We start from the raw sequence: 13,800 nt of genomic DNA on the forward strand, positions 1-13,800 counted from the left end.
ATCGTATGTATAGACATTAGAATAGAAAAAAAAATTCGTCATGTATCGCGGGCTACGTCCCGAACCTTTGTATTTATTTTTGCATGTATTAATAAAAAATTTTCTTGGCAAAAGTAATCAGATGCTTATACAGGTTGAGATATGCAAATTTTATTAGAATTAATAAAGTATTTTATTCCGCCATTTTTTTTATTTTGTACATATTATATATAAAGTGCATTAGCCCAAATTTTTATGTCTATTTTTTTTGTAAAAATTCTATTGCTAATCTACATAGCACGAAATATTGCTTGCTGGATAGGAAAGAAATCAATAACCACATTGTTGATTGGGTATGGTGGGACTCGAGGACAGCCACGGAAAATACAACCTGGAAAAATATTCATAATACACATTCCTGGGGCGGTACATCCATTATACGGTTGATTATGCCTATCAATGGTTCCGAATTCAACCTAAAAAAAATACATGCATAAATGATATTGAAAAAAAAAGCAAATGCCAAGAATACTAATTCTTACAATTTGTACTGGTTGGTAATTTCCGTGTACGTTTACTACACCATTTCTACGACAGAATTTATAGCACTGCCAAAAACACAGGACAATTATTAGACAAATGAAATAAATGAAATGACACCAAAAAAAGTAATACTGAACTGTGAAACGGCGCAAAGGAGTTCCGTTTTGATCTCTTCCTAAAGTCCATTTCCATAATTTTAGTACAAACACGTCCTCTACACGGTTCGGAGCCAACCAGAATTGAGTAGTCTTATGCATTATTCTCGAAAGACTTTCTGAATTAGCCACCTCAATGATAATGGTAGGCCAAGGATTACCCTATAAACCATTATAGATTCAGATGATTCAGATTGGTCTTTGTATTTTCAATAATATAATTCAAGAGAAGATCACAAGGGTTTGGGGCTGGCTTAGGCAGAAGTGTTGGTACAAATGAATCATCCGGCTGTTTACTAGAACCCCTTGTTATACGTCCTGGGGTAGCATGACAAGCTGGATACAACAAAATCAATATAGTAATATACATTCACAAACAAACACTAAAGTACATACTTGTTGATCCCGAAGAATCAACTGCATCTTGAGGATCCTGACGTTTAAATTGATTAGAGAATGTACGATGTGCAACTTCATGATCACGATTTGGCAACTCGATTATGACTACAATTCCGTCTAGAAACTCCCAGCACCTTGCTGCGTTCGCGATCTCACATTTTTTTTCGAACTCTTCATAACTTACACCTTCAATAAGGATCAGAGGGAGTCTAATAAAATGAAACAAATTTAGCGTGAACATTGAGAATCGAATTTATGTAGTGTTATGACTATGACTTTACCTATTTTCGTCAATGATTTTGTAATTACCGTCGACCCACCATTTTTTCTCCCTCGCTTTATTAGTGATGACTTCTTCCACATTAGCATCGATAACTTCAATACATTCCTGAAACGCCAACTCATCTGCAGTTAGATCTAAGGAAGTTACGGATGTTACTGAACCTCTACGAGAACTTGAAGCAGTTGATGAGGAGATGCTTAGAATAGAGGCTAAGGAACTTCGACGAGAAGATACAAAAGACTCGTTTACTGTTGTGGACATTTTTAGAACCAAGGGATATAATCACTGATAACTAAAGGTTAAGTTGACAGTTTTTATAGTTATCAAAATACGTGATATGACGCAATAATTAGTAATTGGAGTGTGGGAGTGTGTATTCCCAAGACACATGAATATAAAGAAGAAAGATCATTCTTCAATTCGGTAAAAGTCACCAAGAAAACATCTACGAGAATTTGAGCCATGGAAGGAATAGAAATGTAAAGTGATGTTAAATTGTTTAATGAAAAAATGTATGAATTATAAAATAGTTTGGCGCATGTTATGAAATACAGTTGAAATACGTTACTGCGGAACTTTCTTAAATAGTAATCATGTGACTTTATAGAGCTGTCACATGTTAGATTTAGTGAAAGAAACGACAATAAAAAATTAAGGCCTTGGACGAGATGCTTAACAAATAATGTTTTTGCAGTGGAGCATCTTCAATAAATCAATTTATTTGTATTTATACTTGTAATTACCAAATTGCTTTTAGCCAAATTATACTATTATTATCAAAGTAAAAATTATGTTGAAACAAAAGAATATTTTCTTATTCCATCTATTTAAATATTTATTTATAATACCTTGTAGGAACAAACGGCATTTTAACAACTTGAGCCTTTTGCATGCGATTTCTAACTTTAACCTGAAGTTCAGTTGAGAGTTTGTGATATCCTGATTTAACATAACCCATCGCAATATTTTTTTGCAATGAAGGAGATGGTCCCCCACTTGTTACTTTGCCTAATAAGACAAAAATAAATAAATACTATAATAGAAAGATATAAATAAAAAATATGTCTTACCAATTAACTCGTCTTTGTTATTGTAAATTTCAGCATTTTCTGATCAAACAATCTATATTAATATTGTCTATAAATACCAAAAAGAAGTTGTAAAAAATACCTCTTGCCGGTGCACCTTCAACAATAAAACCAATTCGTCGACGCATTACTCCTCCTTTTATTTGAGGTATTACATGTTCAGCTCCTAAAAAATCACTTTCTTTTCTTCTTCGTTTGCCTATTAAATAAAATACGAACATTAAACGTTAAAAAGTGTAAACTTGACAATAACTTAATAAACAAATTGAAATACCAATTGTCCACGTTAAACCGGCTTCTACCGGTGTCGTTGTTTCATCAAGATCATGACCATACAAACATAATCCAGCTTCTAATCGCAAACTATCGCGAGCACCTAACCCAGCTAGTTGAACACTGGGATATTTTAAAAGAAGGTTTGCTAAATGTACAGAAGCTGGTGACGGAACGCCAATCTTATAATAATATTGAAAAATTATAATTCATTAAATTTAAGTTAAAGGAATGAAATAATTTTTGAAAATAGCATAGTTATTAATAATAGCAAAGTTATTAATAATAATATACAAAGTATACAAAGATAGTGAAATTAAATTATAAGTAAAAGTAAAATAATTTTTACCTCAAACCCATCTTCCCCAGTATATCCTGAACGCGTCACATGACAATCAAAGCCTTTTATGTTCAGATGGCGTGCCGTCATAAACATAAAATCACTCAAGTCTTTATCGCATAACTCTTGAAGAACTGATGCAGCTTTGGGACCTATTTAAAAATATAGATTTACGTTCTTTTATAATAATAATACTTTCGAAATTGATTAATACCTTGCAGAGCCAACAAAGCATGATCATCAATAATTTTTAAATTAACATCGCCACCTCGTTGCTGAAATTTGTTTATTTCTTTACGAATATGAGTAGTATCTTTATCAGCACAAGCGGCATTAGAGACTATATGAATGTGATCATTATGTTTGCATATAACAGTATCATCAATAATGCCTCCATTTTCGTTAGTGAAAACTGATAAAATAGAATTATCAACTGGTAATTCTTCTAGATCAGCCACGACTAACTTTTCAAGAAAAGACACACGATCTCTTCCAGTAAGTCTAAGAAGATATATAGATTAAAAATTAGCAACCGCTATGGATTAGACAGTCATCATAAAAGGGACGATGATCTTGTCGATTTACCTCATCTGGAGCATATGTGATACATCGAATAATGAAGCGTTCTCACGAGTGTGCAGATGCGACGCTAGCACTCCTAAGCTTGAATATTGAACTGGCATAGACCAACCAGCAAAAGGAACCTAAAATATACGTATATATATATCGATAATGATACTTTTTCTTGAATAATTTTAGAAAATATAAAAATTTAATGACTCACCATTTTCCCGCCATTTTCAACGTGAAAGTCGTACAAAGGTGTCTTTTTCAAAGGCTATGTAAAAATTAAATCGAAAGTTAAACATGAACGTTGTTAATAAAAAAATTCTAGAGGATAGAATTTAATAAAAATTACCAATTTATGTTCAAAAAACGTGCTAAATTATATGGTGTTATTTAAAACTGACATTATTGTTACCTCTTCAGTGGAAACTGCATAATTTCGCTTATGCGTGGTTGAAAATAAACCTAAAACTTTGTTGGAATATAGCCTTACGCCTAACGCGCTATATTTAAATTTTGAGAAGGCACAACTCATAATAATAAAAAATGAGAATTTCACCATACAAAAAAGACAATCTTTATATTATATATCACGGACGTGATATACGCATTCAGTTTTTCCAAATATGTACAATCTTTTTAATCCATTGGATTCCTTGCTTTTGGGTCATTAGCGTGTGGCGGCGAATGTTTTTTAAACCGGCCTTATCAACTTTAACCCAAAATTTTAACGGAACAATTTAAAATTATTTCACGATGGAAATGGAACGTAGAAAAGAAGAGTTAGAAAAGAAAAGGCAAAAACTTGCCGAACTTCGTCGTGCAAGAGAAGAGAGGAAACAAGTGTTTACCACTGCGACTCAGAAACAAGAGGAAAAATCTGTGGTTAGCAACATAAATTTCGTGTTTTTTACAAAGACGATTTTAATATTCAGCTTTAGTTTACCTTTTTTGTTTATATAGGAAAGGAGTCGCAAGGAACAGATCGATGATCTTGTCAAATCCCTGTTAAAAGACAAAGCTACTGGAGACCATCCTGGAACACCAACATCATCAAAATCTGACGACGTAGAGCCCGAAAAGGGAATAACCTCACATCATGCACGTCTCAGTTCTATTTCCACAGGTTATTCGCCTGGAACTTCTGTTCCTCAAAGGTAAAGTTTATAAACTGTCCGTCAATATTTGAATGCTTGTAAATAATAGTTTTAATTTTTGAATGATGCAGTCCGAGTATATTGGCACCTTCCCGTTATATTCCAGATTTCTCTTCTTTCGAAGCAGTAATATTAGATATTGCTCCAAAGGTAGTTAGTAATTGAATTCTATTATTTATCATAATAAATTACTGATTTTCTTACAATTATCACTATCCATTAGGAACTCATTCTTTACAGTAAAGAAGTTCAAACCACTGAAAGATCCTTTGGACCACCACCACCTAACGAAGACGAAATCCGAGCTAAATTTTTAAAAGAACAAGAGGAAAAAGAAAAAGCACGTCAAGCTGCTCTGGAAGAAGAAAGATCGAGATTGGAAGATGAAAAGAAGAAAATGCAACAACTTAAAGATATTTCAGAAGATGTTAGAAAAAAGATTATTAGTTCAAATGAATTTGTTGAATTTATTGATCATTCAACTAAAATTGTTGAGAGAGTGCTTAATGAAAATTATGATTATATGAAAGATTATTCAATTATTAAGGACAATGAGAAGTAAGATATTTTTTTTTTTTTTACTAAAAGTGTTATTTATTTATTTATTCATCCTTATATTATCCTATATAAAAGTGATGACCAGTCAGGCTCCAGGGTTAAATATGTAAACTCATTCTTTGACGACCGATGGACCAAAAATCGTTCAGTCACTGATGTAAATTGGTCGCGCAAAGTAAATATATGTCTAAATATTTTTTGATTTATTGTTTTTCAGTGATCTAAAATATTAGGATATTAATAAAATTGTTGTTTTAGAATCCTGAAATTTGTGTTGCTTCATATAATAAAAACCCTATGGCAATGAATGAACCAGACGGTGTCGCTGTAGTATGGAGTTTAAAATTATTAGAACGACCCGAATATGTTTTCCATTCGCAGGTACTTCTTCTTTCACTATAGTAAATTTTTAAAAGTAATATAATACATAACCTAACCCTCTCATCAATTCTCATCAATGTCCTTTACCTGTCGTAGTCGGATGTTCTTACTACAATGTTCTCTGAGTTTCACCCAACTCTTGTAATAGGAGGAACATATTCAGGTCAAATAGTTCTTTGGGACATGAGATCAAAATCTTTACCTGTTCTCAAAACACCTCTTTCAGCTTCTGGGCATACTCATCCTGTATACTCAATGCAAATGGTGGGGACACAAAATGCTCATAATCTCATCACTGCAAGTACGGATGGATTAATATGTTCTTGGCAATTGGATATGTTAGCTCAACCACAGGTAATTATTGATTTTTCGTGGTTTAAACAGTGATTTAATGGATTGTTTTATTTTATTTTTTTTTTCTTTTCTTCTCTTCTTAGGAAACCCTAGAACTAGTTCATGCCGAACATAGCAAGACAGACGAAGTTTCGGTTACAGCTCTTGGTTTTCCAGAAAATGAAACTGCAGCTTTCTGGGTTGGTACGGAAGAGGGTATTGCTTATCAAGCTAATAGATATGGCCGTGCTGGCGGGTAAAGAACTTAATTGATTTCTATGATGCAATAAGAACATAACATCAGATGCTAAGGCTTTCTTTTTTATTAACAACAGCAAAGCCGGTATTAATCCATATGATGTATATAAAGGACATTGGGGACCTATTACAGGTCTTCATTTTCATCCTATGACTGGTCAACATAACTTTTCAGATTTATTTTTGACTTCTTCTGTGGACTGGACATGTAAATTGTGGAGAGCTAAAGTAAGATAGAAAAGAAACCAACAATTTATCTTATACAAGACAGTAATTAGTACTAATTTAAATTTTTTCCATTAAAAATAGTCTATTTCAAAACCATCGACATCACCACAGACAATTACTCCATTATATTCATTTGAAGGCGCTGATGATTATGTTTATGATGTTAAATGGTCCCCCACACATCCAGCTCTGTTTGCTTCTGTAGACGGTACAGGAAAATTCTCTTTGTGGAATTTGAATGTTGACACAGAGGTAAGAACCCATTTTTTTAAAAGTTTATTAGAGTTAGAGTTTAAATTCTCACATTATATTTAATAGGTGCCAATTGTGAGTACTCAAGTTGGAAGTCAAGCTAAAGCTTTGAATAAAATTAATTGGGACAAGGAAGGGCGAAAGACAGCAATCGGTTCTTCGGATGGTCGAGTCCATATTTATGATATTGGAGAGGTAATTTTTAGTTATATAAATATTTACTTAGAACCGTCCCATTTTATTGAAATTTTTTTTTTTAGTTGGCAAATCCACGTGATGATGAATGGGAAATCTTGCATAAAACGATTTCTGAAATGACTACTGAGAATCATAATGGAAGATACGTTGTTGCCAAGTAATAAATATGTAAATCAGTAATAAAAATAATTTTAATTTTATTATAAACTTTTTAATAACAATTTGATCATAATTAATTAAGTCATAATATTTATGATTAGAAGTATATAGTATTTTTATATATTTTATTTTATTTTCCTTCAAGAATTATACTTTGTGGAATATTTTATATTATAATCTTTATTCTAGGTACTTTTAAAAAGTGTAGTTGTAATACTATAAATATCAATTTAATAAATTTACTTAAATCATTTCAGTATCTGAAATTTTTATATACCTATTTTAAGTATTATATTTGACTGATATCAAGTACCTTTTTTACTATAGAAGTAGAATGCAACTTTTGGTTTTTTTTTCTTTGTAAAGGTATGATCATGTTTATTGTTAATAATGTTAAAGTAATTACAAAAGTAAATAAATTTAAACATTATTAATATACTGAGTGAAGTAAAAGATCAACATCACAGTGGGGCTTCTCCCGAAGGAAAAGACTGACCTGTCATCTTGAGATCAAAGGTAACATGTTATAAAAGACTCAAAATTTTGACCAATTACCTTTTCATTCAAACCATCTCTTAAAAGAGACCATATTTCTTTTTTAATTAAAGTTATCTATACATAAATAATGTTAGATGTAAAATGATAAATGTTGGATATAAAATAAGTTTTATTTAAAAAATAAAAGAAAAAATTAAAATAATATCACAACATAAAAATAATAAAAACTAGGTCTTTTTACAACAGAACTAATAAGTTATTTGTGATTGTTGCATTTATCATATTTAACTGAACTTTACATTTAGCTTTCTTATGCTTTTCTAATACTTGCAATATTTTATTATACTACTAATTAATGATATTTATATCCAGCTTCTATAAAAGTAAGATGCCTTTTGTAAATATATAATGCATCACTCTATAATTTTTCTCTATTGCAACTTTCCTTTCATGAAGTATACCTTCTTTAAATATTCAGATCATAGTAATATCATCTTTATCAAAAGTATAATTAAAAAAATTTTACCTATCAGCTTATTGAATTACTTATGACTGACCACTTCACTGTATAGAAGTGTTAAGTTGCTTGACTTAATATAATATTTTTTTAAAATAACATAATAAGATATATAAGCATTAGTTACTATCTCTTCATTATTAAATAGCTTTTATCTTATATTATCTCTTTAAATATCAACTGGTAATTAATCAGTTTATTATTTTTGGTCATTGATAAGATTACCTGTTATCACCCAACTTCTGCCGCAAGCTGAATAAACAAGATTTCTCCCTAAATTTATCTTTAAAATAATTCTCAACAAAATATTAATTTATTTTTGCTTGGTTTAAATTTTTACATTTATTTATTTACTTAACTTTCAAACTTTGATAGTTTCTTTTTCATAAATTCTCTGTATCTCAACTTATAAATCACAATAATTTCCTATAATTTATTTTTTTTTAAACTCAAATATTCATTCAAGACTCCATTTGGTTAAACTTTGTGATGAACAAGTCCCAATAGACCGAGTACATAATCATTTTTTTCTCAAAATATGGCATACTTAGAAATTTCTTTTCCTTAATGGTATTATCATTTCTTACCAATTTCCCCAAATTCTTTTGGAATATGAAGTGGTCTCCTCCTATAATTTCTGTATGATATCTTTTGGATAAGACGCGCACTTCCATCTTTGTACAAAAATGATTCTTAACAAGTCTGCAGCTTCAACATGATTACTTTTATCATTGATTTTTATTAATTTCCAACAATAAAAGCAATGGCCATATATTTCTTTATAAATTCTTTGCCCATAATTCTTGTAATAGAATTCGCACATTTATTGCCCAAGAAGTTAAAGTCAGTCTAGGCTTCACAATTGATAATTTGTCAAATTCCTTTTCCATTTCAGTTATTTCATTCTTCCATTCCTTGAAATGACTATATTCATATCCTTGATTAGTATTAACATTACACATGCAGAATATAGACCATAAATATGCATGAACATAATCTATATCACTAGTAAAAAACTAGGTAAATGTGGCATAGTAGCTCTTATCTTTATTAAATTTATTCAAACTTTACAATTTACAAAAAAATAAAAAGAAAAATATAAAATAAAACTAACTAAAAACAAAGTTATATAGTCTCCTAAGAAAAAATAAAGTAAAAAAAATTAATCTAAAAAGAAAAATCGCATTACACTAAATTTCCCCAGATCTTTCCCCTTGATATATTCCAACTAAAGTAGAAGCAACTATGTTAACAAAATAACGAATAGCACGCCCACTATAAAAATCGACACTCCATCCTGCAAAAGCTGTTATTTAGTAGCACTGTTAGACGACCCATAAAACTTAAAAGTGATTAAACTAAGGTAAACTATATTTTATCGAGTTCTTCAACCAATCAGTTCTGAAGTCACGTGAATCGTGTAGGGTCAGAGGTGGTAAAGATGAGTAAAGCGTGTACGTTGACAATGGCAAATTAGAAGGTCTCAGAGTAGTTTTCAACTTGTAAGTAATATTCATCATGTTTTCCCATCTACTTTTCTCATAAGAACGTGAGTTCCAAATTCGTCTTCTGAATTTCTGAACAAAATTGTTATAGATAGCAGCGACAACCTTTATCACAGAATTTCTTGGAATAGATAAGTCAACAAATAAGTCAACAAAGAGCTTGGGTAAATAGCCACGGACAAGGGCATAGAAGGACCAATTTGTAGAAGAAAAGGACTAACATGAAAGAGAAGTAAGTATAGTAATAAATGGAGATAAATCAATATCAGCCAATTTTCCAGCTTCATGAATTTTAGAAACTAAATGATTTTGATAAGAATGGAGAATTTGTTGCATAGATAGACGATGTTGTTTGCACATAAAAAGGTGCATCAAACTGGTCAAAAACTAGGTAAATGTGGCATAGTAGCCTTTATCTTTATTAAATTTATTTGAACTTTACAATTTACAAGAAAATTAAAAAGAAAATTAAAAAAATAAAACTAACTAAAAACAAAGCTATATAGTCTCCTAAGAAAAAATAAAGTAAAAAAATTAATCTAAAAAAAAAAAATCGCATTACACTAAATTTCCCCAGATCTTCCCCTTTGATATATTCCAACCAAAGTAGAAGCAACTATGCTAACAAAATAATGAATAGCATGCCCACTATAAAAATCGACACTCCATCCTGCAAAAGCTGTTATTAAGTAGCACCATTAGACGACCCATAAAACCCGAAAAGTGATTAAATTAAGGCAAACCATATTTCATCGAGTTCTTTAACCAATCAGTTCCAGAGTCACGTGAATCGTGTAGGGTCGGAGGAGGTAAAGATGAGTAAGGTATGTACGTTGACAATGGCAAATTAGATGGCATCGGAGTAGTTTTCAATTTATAGGTAATATTCATCGCGTTTTCCCATCTACTTTTTTCATAAGAACGCGAATTCCAAATTCGTCTTCTGAATTTTTGGACAAAATTATTATGAATAGCAGCGATGACCTTTATCGCAGAAAGCCTTGGAATGGATAAATCGACGAATAAGTCAATAAAGAGTTTGGGTAGACAACCACGGACTAGGGCATAGGAGGACCAATTTGTAGAAGAAAAGGACCAGCATGAAAGATAAGTGAGTTTAGCAATAAATGGAGTGGAATCAATGTCAGCCAATTTACCGGCTTCCAGAATTTTGGAAATCAAATGATTTTGATAAGATTGAAGAATTTGTTGCATAGGTAGACGATGTCTTTTGCACATAAAAAGGTGCATCAGGTCTTCCATGCGGTTGATACAAGAACGGCAAGTTAATTCGTCCATGTATAAGTCTGGTCGAATCCGTTTAAGCTTTTCCAATGTAGGCAAATCATCCAAGAAAAGTTTGAATTTAAAGGTTAGGTGTTTTGAAGCGTGCTCAGGGAGTAAAGGATGCATCATAAGAAGGCTTGAAATTTAAAGTGAACCAGGTAAGATCCCAGTCGACAATATAATCTATATTAGATGATAATAAAGAAATAAAGTGAAATCACGTTAAGTCTAACAAATCACGCATTAACTGCGTTTGATAATATTGTTTGAGAAGGTGTCGCAGATTAGATTCACAGACAACATCATTGTCATAAGTTAAGACAAAATCATGAGCAGAGGCCAGGTCCATTCCAGAAATCAAAATACTGGATGACGCAGTATGAGCAGTATTGGCCAAAGAATCAGCAAAATCGTTTAAATAATTGCCAGAATGAGCTTTAACTTTGACGGGAAGGATGGTCAAATTCTTGGAGAGGATGGTTCGCTCAATAATAGCCCAAAGCTCAAAATTTGTAGTTTTGTAGTACAGACGACTATTTGAGTAGACAAAGGAAAAGCAACTTCGAAGACCATCAATGGCAGTTTGCGAGTCAGTATAAATAGTAACTTCTGAGTCGCGAGAAGAGATACTAGTTAAAACTGCATAAATAGCAGCAGCTTCAGCTCGAGAAGAAGAAGGATTATCTTGAATAAGGCCGTGAGCATAAGTGGCGATTGAGTTGGGAAAGCCTGCATCTGGAACGATTTGCATCCAGGACCAGCCAATAGAAACATCAGGAGTGCCTAAATTAATAAGAGATCCATCTGTGAAAAAAATATATCACGAGTCCAGAGAAGCGACCAACGGAGAGTTTGCAAAAACAGCAGCAGTCGAGGATTCAATAGTGATAGGAGCAACAGGAGCTACAATGGTATCGGCAGAAGGGAAATCAGAAGCAAAGTCCAATCTACTGTAATAAAGACGCACACCATCTTCTATATCAGCCTAAGTAAAAGGAGAAGTCACTTCAGAAGTATTACGTCTGATCCGCTCATTGGTAGTAGGCAGAATGAGCGAATGTTGTAAAGAGATCGTAGGTGTACAAAGGGTTAAATCAGCATTTCGTTTTTTGGAAAAAGGTAAGGAAATATGGGCAGCACAGCCAGGGCAAGGAGTAAGGATGGGTCCGCAAATGATTTTCAAATTCCGCAATATTGCGGATTTTGAAGTTGAATTGCGGTTAGTAGCCCGTAATTCCGCAATTCAGTTTTGGTGTTTTCTTACATACAAAAAACACCAGAACTAATAGGTTTTTTATACAAAAATGCTGGAACTATTGCTTCCAGCATATTTTTTAATTTTTTTTAATAAAAACGCCGGAACTATGGGTTCCGGCGTTTTCTTTTAATTATTTTATATAAAAACGCCGGAACTATAGGTTCCGGCGTTTTCTTTTAATTTATTTATATAAAACGCCGGAACTATGGGTTCCGGCGTTTTCTTTTGATTTTTTTTATGTAAAAACGCTGGAACTATATAAAACGCCGGAACCTATAGTTCTGGCATTTTCTTTTGAATTTTTTTTATGTAAAAACGCCGGAACTATAGGTTCCGGCGTTTTCTTTTGATTTTTTTTTATGTAAAAACGTTGGAACTATAGGTTCCGGCGTTTTCTTTTGATTTTTTTATGTAAAAACGCTGGAACTAAGGTTCTGGCGTTTTCTTTAAATTTTTTTTTAATAAAAATGCCGGAACTAAGGTTCTGGCGTTTTCTTTTAATTATTTTATATAAAAATGCCGGAACTATAGGTTCCGGCGTTTTCTTTTGATTTTTTTATGTAAAAACGCCGGAACTAAGATTCCGGCGTTTTCTTTTAATTTATTTATATAAAAACGCCAGAACTATGGGTTCTGGCATTTTCTTTTAATTTTTTTTATGTAAAAACGCCGGAACTATAGGTTGCGGCGTTTTCTTTGAATTTTTTTATGTAAAAACGCTGGAACTATAGGTTCCGGCGTTTTCTTTGAATTTTTTTATGTAAAAATGCCGGAACTATAGGTTCCGGCGTTTTCTTTTAATTTTTTTATGTAAAAACGCCGGAACTAAGGTTCCAGCATTTTCTTTTTAGTTTTTTTTAATAAAAACGCCGGAACTAAGGTTCCGGCGTTTTCTTTTAATTTTTTTTTTAATAAAAACGCCGGAACTAAGGTTCTGGCGTTTTCTTTTATTTTTTTTTTTAATAAAAACGCCGGAACTAAGGTTCTGGCGTTTTCTTTTAATTTTTTTTTAATAAAAATGCCAGAACTAAGGTTCTGGCGTTTTCTTTTAATTTTATTATGTAAAAACGCCAGAACTATGAGTTCCAGCGTTTTCTTTAATTTTTTTTTAATAAAAACGCCAGAACTATAGGTTCCGGCGTTTTCTTTAAATTTTTTTTAATTAAAACGCTGGAACTATAAGTTCCGGCGGTTTCTTTTAATTTTTTTTTATGTAAAAACGCCGGAACTATAGGTTCCGGCGGTTTCTTTTAAATTTTTTTTTAATTAAAACGCCGGAACTATAGGTTCCAGCGTTTTTTTTAATTTTTTTTATGTAAAATAATTTCTTTTATTATTAATAATAAATAGAAATATTTTTTTTAGTAGTAATTATATTTTATTAAAAAAAAGAAAGTTTTTTTTGCGGAATATTTGCGGGATTGCGGATAATTGCGGATTTGCGGATTTGCGGATTTTTAGATTTAAAAATCCGCAATGTTCCGCAATACCGTAAATCACAATTATTCCGCAATTACATATTTGCGGCACCATCCTTAGCAAGGAGAAAGTCTAATGAGATCACCAGGCGAAGATTCACAATCA

The 13,800-nt window shown here is 31.9% G+C and overlaps 4 protein-coding genes across 4 annotated transcripts; 1 reads left to right on the forward strand and 3 right to left on the reverse strand.

Annotated features, from left to right (window-relative positions):
* Window positions 1–269: 269 nt before the first annotated feature.
* OCT59_029951 (uncharacterized protein) lies at window positions 270–779 on the reverse strand (the record flags this gene model as incomplete). Its single annotated transcript, XM_025320979.2, has 3 exons — window positions 270–455; window positions 522–587; window positions 660–779. 3 exons carry the CDS (start codon window positions 777–779, stop codon window positions 270–272), a joined length of 372 nt encoding a protein of 123 aa, XP_025170064.2.
* A 70-nt stretch (window positions 780–849) lies between these two features.
* Window positions 850–1,620, reverse strand: OCT59_029952 (uncharacterized protein; the record flags this gene model as incomplete). Its single annotated transcript, XM_066146330.1, has 3 exons — window positions 850–1,013; window positions 1,074–1,285; window positions 1,358–1,620. The coding sequence occupies 3 exons, from the start codon at window positions 1,618–1,620 to the stop codon at window positions 850–852; spliced, it is 639 nt and encodes a 212-aa protein (XP_065994984.1).
* A 427-nt stretch (window positions 1,621–2,047) lies between these two features.
* Window positions 2,048–4,187, reverse strand: OCT59_029953 (uncharacterized protein). The gene is made up of 9 exons (XM_025320978.2): window positions 4,043–4,187; window positions 3,845–3,898; window positions 3,646–3,764; window positions 3,275–3,561; window positions 3,070–3,212; window positions 2,722–2,902; window positions 2,530–2,646; window positions 2,430–2,468; window positions 2,048–2,367 (listed from the first exon to the last, which is right to left on the reverse strand). The coding sequence occupies exons 1-9, from the start codon at window positions 4,160–4,162 to the stop codon at window positions 2,195–2,197; spliced, it is 1,233 nt and encodes a 410-aa protein (XP_025170063.1). The 5' UTR covers window positions 4,163–4,187; the 3' UTR covers window positions 2,048–2,194.
* Window positions 4,188–4,285: 98 nt separating this feature from the next.
* On the forward strand, window positions 4,286–7,409 carry OCT59_029954 (uncharacterized protein). Its single transcript, XM_025320977.2, has 12 exons — window positions 4,286–4,512; window positions 4,591–4,784; window positions 4,856–4,934; window positions 5,008–5,342; window positions 5,418–5,517; window positions 5,601–5,723; window positions 5,820–6,077; window positions 6,161–6,312; window positions 6,392–6,542; window positions 6,624–6,794; window positions 6,861–6,989; window positions 7,055–7,409. The coding sequence occupies exons 1-12, from the start codon at window positions 4,384–4,386 to the stop codon at window positions 7,151–7,153; spliced, it is 1,920 nt and encodes a 639-aa protein (XP_025170062.1). The 5' UTR covers window positions 4,286–4,383; the 3' UTR covers window positions 7,154–7,409.
* The last annotated feature ends 6,391 nt before the right edge of the window (window positions 7,410–13,800 follow it).

The sequence above is a fragment of the Rhizophagus irregularis genome, chromosome 9 (genome assembly GCF_026210795.1).
Source record: "Rhizophagus irregularis chromosome 9, complete sequence".
In the NCBI taxonomy this organism is placed as follows: domain Eukaryota; kingdom Fungi; phylum Glomeromycota; class Glomeromycetes; order Glomerales; family Glomeraceae; genus Rhizophagus; species Rhizophagus irregularis.

Excerpts from the sequence above, each read along its gene's own strand:
- OCT59_029953 (XM_025320978.2), bottom strand. The coding sequence starts at position 4,162 with ATGAGTTGTGCCTTCTCAAAATTTAAATATAGCGCGTTAGGCGTAAGG. Across the intron at positions 3,899-4,042 it reads ATGCAGTTTCCACTGAAGAG|CCTTTGAAAAAGACACCTTT; the intron begins GTAACAATAATG and ends ATTTTTACATAG. Across the intron at positions 3,213-3,274 it reads TGCTTTGTTGGCTCTGCAAG|GTCCCAAAGCTGCATCAGTT; the intron begins GTATTAATCAAT and ends ATTTTTAAATAG.
- OCT59_029954 (XM_025320977.2), top strand. The coding sequence starts at position 4,384 with ATGGAAATGGAACGTAGAAAAGAAGAGTTAGAAAAGAAAAGGCAAAAA. Across the intron at positions 4,513-4,590 it reads AACAAGAGGAAAAATCTGTG|GAAAGGAGTCGCAAGGAACA; the intron begins GTTAGCAACATA and ends TTGTTTATATAG. Across the intron at positions 5,343-5,417 it reads ATTATTAAGGACAATGAGAA|TGATGACCAGTCAGGCTCCA; the intron begins GTAAGATATTTT and ends CCTATATAAAAG.